General features: G+C 42.2%; 1 protein-coding gene across 1 annotated transcript; it reads right to left on the bottom strand.

The window, feature by feature from the left end:
* Positions 1 to 1,075: 1,075 nt before the first annotated feature.
* DCSTAMP (dendrocyte expressed seven transmembrane protein) lies at positions 1,076 to 8,157 on the bottom strand. Its single transcript, XM_062503345.1, has 3 exons — positions 7,132 to 8,157; positions 1,886 to 2,206; positions 1,076 to 1,184 (listed from the first exon to the last, which is right to left on the bottom strand). The coding sequence occupies exons 1-3, from the start codon at positions 8,155 to 8,157 to the stop codon at positions 1,113 to 1,115; spliced, it is 1,419 nt and encodes a 472-aa protein (XP_062359329.1). The 3' UTR covers positions 1,076 to 1,112.
* Positions 8,158 to 8,929: the final 772 nt, after the last annotated feature.

Raw genomic sequence — 8,929 nt, 5'->3', positions numbered from 1 at the left:
ATCAATGGCTTTCCTGAAACCATGCATGTATTATAGAGGATGAAAGAAGAATTTCCTATTATCCAGACTAAAAAAGGAAGTTGGCTGTGGCTGAAAATCAGAAATACCTCTTGGGTACATTTTTTAGCTCTACATTAAATCTCTAAAGCTACATAAGTCATTCCTACGTCTTTAGGTGTTTTGCATTTGTTCTTGTGTTGTATGGAGGTCACATCACAGATGCTGGTTGAGTAGGTGAAGCACTTCAGTGTTGGCTCACTTTTATTTCACTGAAGTCAATGGTTCTTATGCAACATAAATAAACGCATTTTTGTCCTTTCTGCAAGCTTCTGCAGTCTGCAAGGTTTGAAACATTGTTCACCTCTACTTACATGCCCCACCCTTTAAAGATGCCTTATTTGCACCCACAGCACCTGATTCCTCTCTATTCTAGCTCTTGTGACCATTCTCTTTTCTACCTGTTACATTACCTCTCTTGTGATTATCAAAGGCATCATACAGTCTGCACTAGTGATACAGTCAACGGATATGTGGAAGTGGGAGAATAAGACCAAGTAAGGAATTCTGGGTGGGAGACTAGGTAGGAGACTGCAGGATAGGGAAGGCACAGATCCAGTCTGAAGGGCTTGAGAAATAGATGAAAATGTCTAGAAACATCTAAGTCCTAGTTCTTGGCCATCCCAGAAGGCAATGGACAGCCTCTGCTGTGTCTTCTATCTTCAGTGTCTAGCAAACATGAAGAAGACACACCTGCTGCTGCCATTACGTCCTCCCTTAACTCAACCAAAGAGCTTTCTGCTGTAGTCCTAAAAGCTCCAAACTGTTTTATTGCTTTTAGACAGAAGAACAGATCACCCACGATTTTCTCAAGTACCAGATAATGCAAATCCCAAGTTGAAAAACAACTGCTAATGCAATCCAGAGCAATCTGTGGTGAACTGCACACTATCCTCAATGGCATCTTTTCCAAAATACTGCTGCTCAGCCTTTGAGTGTGAGATTTTTACGTTTTAGAATTGACATTCCATGGGAAAGATGGTGCAAAACACAGGTGGAGCTAAAGCATCACAGCCATATCCAAAGATTTTCTTGGTCTTTTAGACGTCATCCTGTCATTCTGCTATACTCCTTTCTTTCTTCCTCACTGCCTCTCTTGCCTTGAGTATTGGAAACCAAAAGTTGACCTGAAAAGACAGAAATATAATCTACATGTTAGTATTACTGAGTTAAGATCACAAAGACAGTAATAACCTGTATAGTCAGTATTGAAGGCTGTTAAAAAACCAAACTTAAACAAACTGTATATGTCTGCAGCTTTCTGTGTGTGTATATAAATATATATATGTGTGTGTGTGTATGTGTATGTGTATGTGTATGTGTGTGTGTGTGTGTGTGTACAGGATAAATGTTTTTGCAAGCAAGAATTTCTGTATCCTAATGGTATTTGCAGTCACTCTGTGTTTCAAAACAGAAACATATCACCTTCCATTTTGCTGAGCAATACCAGAACATCTTTCTCTACATTTAGGGCTGCTCTTACTGCCTAGCACTTGCTGTCTAGATTGCAGGAATACTCTAAATGCTTTTCATATGTTCATGAAAACCAAGTTTCTTCTCTGGAGGAGTCTGAATCTGAGAAGTATTTTCTTGCCAGCACATAATCATTTGAGCATACCAATGTCATGTCTGAGGCATGTGTGCTGAAGTACAGAACAAAACAATTAGATTATCTAACCTTCCATTAGGCAATGTGTCTCTGGCTCCTGAGCATTGGGGAAACTCTATTACCACGTAATTGAAGTTAACAAGAGTTTAAGTATTTCCTGGATCTGGCTACCACCCAGTGAGAAGATTTATTTTTTTTCCCCCAGAGCTCATGGCTTACCGTTCTTGCAAACATGTTCTTCTCAGTTTTCTTTTGTAGCTTTGCTCTTTTTTTGAGTAATTTTGCATGTAAATAGTGTATCCGTTTCATCTCGGTATCAGGATAAAAGGAAGTTGACACAAGTATTTTAAGTTGGGTCAGAAGGCCAGAGAATAACCCAAAAATTATTAAGAAGAAGATGATGACTCCAAGCTGAATCCATGTCGTGGAGAGAGAAAGCTCTGGATGAGGGATGCAATTATGCTTGAACAAAGGGATCTTGAAAGAATCAGTCTTTGCAATATGCTCTTTCATAGAAATGATGTAGCTTTTCTCATTCTTCTGCACAAGAAAAGGGGGGGGGAAAGCATTGGTTATATATTGGTTATATTGGTTATCTAGACCATCTAGTGTCTATATACACTATGCTCAAACCAATATCTTTATTGGCTATTTATAAATGTTTTGGACTCTATTTTCATGATTTTTCTTGGGACAATGTCCAGCATTTTGGACCATTACAAACTTACCTTTTCAGTGGTTCTGATAGGGAAATATTTAGCTAATCTGGTTATAATGGTTTAATATTTTTCCATTCCTAAGACTCTACTTAGATGTCCTGTTGGGTGGTCCTTCGTTGAGAGTAAAACTGCAGAGCAGAGTGTCTGTCCCTTTGGTTTTGTCTCAGCACACAATCAGTAGTGCTTCCACACCATGGTGATTTAACACCAGCCAGAAATTAAACTCCACTTAAGCCTCTCTTCTTCCAGTAAGAGAGGGACAAAGGCAGAGACTGTGGGTTGAGATAACAAGTTACTGAAAACAGCAAGTAATGGAATAAGAGACTCACAGTAACAGCAGCAATATTGCTAACACAAGCGTGTAAAAAGAGAAGGTGGTTTACCTACAAAAGGCATTCACCATCTCGACTTAGTTCCACGTGGCCCTGGGACACAGCCAAGATGGTGTTTGTTCCTGTGCCTCGCACCGCATGGCTGTCCCCAGACAAAGACAAGGTGGCAGACACCACAGCGCTCTCTCTGTTCCTGAGCCTAAGACAGTGGAAAACAATGACAGACAAACCCCTGAAAGCAAGATTGTCCCTGCCACACTGTGCCACCGCTTTGGAGGCTGGACTCAACTCTGTGCAGCTGCTTCCAGTACTGGCCCTGGTGCTATTGACTGATCCACTCAGCTCCTTTCAGCTCAGCTCCGACTTGGCTGGGCTCAGGCTTGCCTCTGCCACTCTGCTCCCTGCAGCTGCGTCCAGCACTAGCTCAGCTTTTCAGCAACACATGCCTAAGTCAAGTGTTGGAAGAACAGGAAGGCAATGGGCAGCAGAGGATGGGGGAGGCAGGGGCAGGGCTGATCCTGACAACCTTCCTCATGGAGAGAGGGGGGCAAAAATGTTGCACATTCAAGGGTGCTTTCCCTTTCTTCCCCCAAAACCACACCTGCAGGGATGTTGTGGGTGGTACAGAACAGCAACCCAGCCATGCCCACCTGTCCCCTCTCTGCAGCCACACACTGGCCCAGGCAGTGCTCTGACCAAAGGCTGTCACACAAACGAGGCTGCCTGACCTCCTCTTGCAGCTGCCTTTGCTTAGCTGATGTCTTTCACTGCTTGTGGACTGAAAAGCTGAATAAGAAGGGTAAATTAGACATGTGCTGGGACAATAGTGGCAGGCAACTTTCTGTTCTATGTGTAAGAACACTGTAGGGACAGCAAATAACCCAGACTCTTTGATCATGTTAGAGGAATAATAAGCTCTTCCTTTTGGCTTTTCTAATCATCCTAGAGAAGCCAGGCACTTCTGTTAGATGTTCATTGGAGAAATCAAGTTCCCAAAGCATGCTACCCATCTTCGGTCTGTTAACCTTTCCTTGACATTATCCTGTTCCAAACTCCCTCAGGACACTTTATCGCTAATCTGAACCAATCTATAGGCAAGGAAAATCTTCATTAGGAACTCAATATGAAACAGAGGTACTAGTGCATGAAGAAATTTATTGTTAATGCTAATTAATAAACATCTCAAGTCTCTGAGTCTTTCCTGCTCACCCAGCTTCCTGGACTCCCTGAGATCAGCAGCCCTGAGGCTTGATATAACAAATCTTTTGAGATTAAATTTTACATTTTAATGTAATTAGCGGTCCTTGGGGAACTACAAACAATCTGATTATGGCATTAGTTTTCTGTTTTGAAAGAGTCAACCAGCTTTCCAAGAGAGTTAATAATGCACATAAAGAGAGAAAATTCATAGCACAGGACCCCTGAATCAGCCAGACATGCTCAGGCTCAGGACTTCTGTCCATGGGTAGTGAGACTAAGCTCCTTTGGCCTGATTTGGATCACACCCAAGGCTATGTCAAGCAGGTCATGACAAGAGGATATCCTTTGTACCTTGACAAAGGATAGAAACACAGACAAAACCACACACAACAGTACACAGCAAATAGTGAGGCTACATCAGGTAGATTCGAGTTTTGATATGTTGGGTTTTTATTATCTCCAGGGATCAGAGATTTTATTATCTCCAGGCTGAGATCCCACAACCCATCTCAGAAATTTTTTCTATTGTTTGATCACCTGAAGAGCAAACAAAAAAAATGTATTTCCTTCAATTTTCTCTAATATTCTCTTCTCCATGCACTGTGCACCACTGAAATTCACAGAATCATAGAACAATTAAGGTTAGAAAAGACCTCCAAGATCATCGAGTCCAATTTGACCAAACAACACCATAAAAACTAAACTATTCAGTTGTTTCTTGAACATTTCTAGGGATGGTTACTCCATTACATCCTTGGGCAGCCCATTCCAGTTCTTGACAACCCTTTCACTGGAGGAATTTTACCTGTTCCTCTTTCTTACACCCACCCCCATCACTTATTTACACACACTTATAAGATCCCACTGAATCATCTCTCCTTCAGCCTGAACAGCCCCCACCTCTTCTCATGATGCTTTAGTCCCTTAATAGTCTTCCTGACCCTTTCTTTGACTCCTCCCTCCATTACATGCCCTTCTTGTACTGAGTCTCAGCAGTGCTAAGCAACATGGAAGGATCACATCCCACAGCTTGCTGGCAATGCTCTGCCTAATGCACCCTAAATTAGCACTTTCTTTGCCATAAGGGCACATTGCAGGCTTCTGGTCAATTCGGTGTCCAACTTTCAGGGCCTTTTTGTGCAAAACCACCTCCCAGTCAGTTGCTCCCAACATGTAAGTGCATGGAGTTATTTCTCTTCAAGGACTGTAAGACATGACATGTTCCTTTGCTGAACATTTTGAGGTTCCTCTGGGCCCAGTTCTCTTCTGGATGACAGCACAACCCACTGTTGTTTCAGACACTCTGCCCAGTTCTATAGTGTCTGCAGACTTGTGTGGCTATAATCTGTTTGTCTCTGCAAGTCATTAATGAAGAGGTTAAATAGTGTAAGTTCCAATGTCTGCTCCTGGGAGACGTCAGAAATGGCTGTGTACCACAAGTCAGGGCTTTTTGAGTCCAAGAGTTCAGTCAATTTTCAGTTCGTGTCATTCTCCTTTTCTCCAGCTCACACTTCATCAGATTGTCAATGAAGATACTGTGTTTCAGTGCTCCAACAGTGGAAGCCTTAATAAAAGCACAATCATCATCCTCTGTTCTCCTTTACTTCAGCAACCCAGTGTTTTTATCATAGAAAACTGTTAGATTGGTCAAGTATGATCTAGCCTTTATAAGTCCATGTTTAATACTCCTAATAGATTTCCTGACCTTCACATATATGAGAATGGCTTCCATGATTATCTCCTCTGTCACCTTCCCAAGGATAAAGGTGTGACCAGACTATAGTTCCCTGGATCATCCTCCTTCCCCTTCTCAAAGATGGAAGTAACATCTGCTTTCTTCCCCTCTTCAAGAACCTCTCCCAGGCCCCATGATGTTTCAAAGACAATCAAAAGTGGCCTTGCAGTGACATAAGCCAGCACTCTTAGCACCCATACATGCCTCCCATCAGGTCCCATGACTGCACATTTGCTTAAAGGTACCCTAACTTTGCTCTCCTCCACCAAGGGTAAGTCTTCCTTGCTCCACTTGACCTTGTCTGAAAGACCAGGGATTCCTAAGGGCTGGTCCTCCCAGTAAAGGCACAGCTTGAAGATACCATTCAGTACTTTGGACTTTCTGTGTCCTTTGCTGTCACCAAGACCCCTCTGCTCTTCACAGCAGACCAACATTTCTTTGTCTTTCTTTTGCTGCTTATGGACCTTTGTGCTGCCTTTCACCTGCCTCACCTCATTCAGCTCCAGGTGGGCTTTGGCTTTCCTGCCCCCATCCTTATACAGCCAGACAGTATATCTCATTCCTCCTGGGACCGCTGTCCCTTCTTTCACCAATTCTGTACTCTTTCAGGAGCTCCTTGCTCACCCATGCTGGCCTCCTGCTGCTCTTTCTTGATTTGGTTGGGATGAATAATTCTTGAGTTATCAAACCAGGTAGCTTTACGTTGCACTAAAGGCATCACTCCAGTGGTAAAATCTGCACCTTTAAGAATATTCAGACAATATCCTGAGCAATCCGATCTGTCTCTGAAGTACAACACAGAATCACAGAATATTCTGAGTTGGAAGGGACCCACAAGAATCATCAAGTCCAACTGTTAAGCGAATGGCCCCTAGGAGACTCAAACCCACAACCTGGGTGTTACTAGCACCATGCTCTAACCAGTTGTCCTTATTTTGAGCATGAGGTTGGTCTTGATGCCTCCAGATTTATCTTCCAACCTAGTCAATCTATGGTTCTCTATGCTGCTGTTGCTCCTGCTAGAGGAACCCGGAAATTTTGGCAACAAGCCATTATTTTGTGTGTATGTGCCCATGTGTATATAAGTGATGAGCTCCTCACACTACACAGTTAAAGAAAGGTAGGCATCAGTGTTGCAGTGACACTGTGACACTTTTGGCTATAAAAGTAGTGCTTCACAAATGTCAGTTTTGTGACTTTCTAATTTTAAGCTTCTAGTTTTCTTCATATAAATAAATGGAAGAATGAAAGTCCTTCTAAAATTTACTATTCTCTAGAAATATGACAAAGCTCTGGAAAGAACTGTCTGGTTCCATCCAACATACGTATCTGTAAGGGCAATGGCCCTTTTTGAAATGAATGATATTCCAGGAAAGAATTGATGGCTCATTGCTATATGTCTGCTCTTGCAGCTGCTGAAGATGAAGGGAAATTTTTCAACACTAAACTAAGAAATATATGGTAGTGATAAATACTTACATTCTGAAGGAGACTGAGTTGAATGTCTAGATCCGGTACTTCTTGGAGATATTTGTTAACAGAAATAATTAGCAAATAAAACAAAGAGTCTACTGCAGCAAACAGAAGCCAGATGCAAAGATGAATAATTACAGGGAGAAAAGAACATAGCATTCTTTTCCTGTCCTTTCTTGTGAAGAAGAAGGATGGGATTGTCACATAATCTTTTCTCTCATTTCTGTTAAGTGGCAGAACACAAGGTCTTTGCTGCTGCTTTTGGTGCTCATCAAATGCAATGAACTGTTTTGTGATATAAATATTCTTAAATTTGGTACTATGAGAGCCGACAAATTTTTTGATAAAGAGGTGAGTTCCAAAAGAAACTAGAAAAACCCCAAATATAGGCAATACTTTCTGACCTATATAGGGCAGTATAGTCAACATAAAAGATATCTGGTTAGCAATTCTCTGGATTTCTTGCTCTGTGTCATTTAGCTCTTGTTTTAATGCATCATCTGAAATTGAATAAGATGGTGTGAATTTGTGCTTTAGGACTGCTAGATCTTTAGGTAGCTCAGCAGGAAGCTTGGCCACCTCATAAATCCATTTTATTGCCTCAACATAATATTTTATTAAGGCAAATTGCTCATGCTTTAAATGACAGGTCATACTGTCTGCCAGAACCTTTAGATTGTGAAAAATATTTTGAATGTTGCTGGCCACCACAACACCTGTGCCAGCAGTAATAAGAGCATCCCTGCCATTTTTCAGTCCACAAGAAAGGAGGAACAGAACACTAAAACAGCGCAGGTGCTTGAAACAGAAGAGCATGATAGAAAGAAAAATCCAGATTAATCCAGAAATCAGTAAGGGTCCCAAAGAGTGGTGTGCCAAGGAGAAGTGCATGCTAAGGAAAAACAGAAAGCTGGAGAGGAGGCCAACTGCAGAGCAAACTGCAAAAAGCTTCATCTGATACTTCCAGCCAGGCTTCCTTTCAGATATAAAAATTTCCCATGTGTTCCAAGCTATTGAGATGAATTTTTGCATTTTCTTCTGATTGTTGCTGACACTGCAATGGCTCAAACTGAAAGGAAAGATAAAGAAAAACACTGTTATTTACAGGGTCACACTACTGATACTTCTTCACACTGCAAAATATGCAGGTCTGACTCACATGGGGCTGAACCCCCACACATGAGATGAAAATTTTTGTCCCCAATGTCACAGATATAAATATTGAAGAGATTATTCTAAAAGGATTTTAATCTTTTGTCCTTTTGTTTTGCACACTTTGATTTCTCATTAGCTGTGTAGAGATAATGGCTCACATGCACATGTATGAGTGTGCGTGGGTGTATGTATGAGACACCACCTCCTGTAGCACCCACTTCTCCCACAGATGCTCGCTCTGCCTTGTAGGCACCAAGAAGGGAAAGACAGGAGCACAGAAACTTCCTACTGATAGCCCCATGAAGGGGAGCATGGCTCAATCTGTGGGGAGCAGCCAGAGCAGCTGTCAGGGAGGAAGGAGCTGGTGAAGCAGCATGTGCAGGGATGTGGAATGAAGCACAGCTTCTTCAGATGGAGGTCAGTTACAGAGAAAAGAAAGTGTGCCTCAGAGGCACCATTCCTTCTTTGGTCTTTCCTGGGATAGCACACCTACAAACTGGTCCATATACAACGAGCTGTCCAGGAGCCAGCAGTGTGCTTCATGGCCAAGAAGACCAATAGTATCCTGGGGTGCATTAAGAACATCCACAGCAGGTTGAGGGAGGTGATCCTGCCCTGTGGAAGATCAGACAGCTACAGAAGCTGAGCT

The sequence above is a fragment of the Cinclus cinclus genome, chromosome 1, assembly GCF_963662255.1.
Source record: "Cinclus cinclus chromosome 1, bCinCin1.1, whole genome shotgun sequence".
Lineage (NCBI taxonomy): Eukaryota > Metazoa > Chordata > Aves > Passeriformes > Cinclidae > Cinclus > Cinclus cinclus.
The sequence above is the reverse complement of the archived record's forward strand: the minus strand, read 5'-3'. Positions and strand labels throughout refer to the sequence as shown.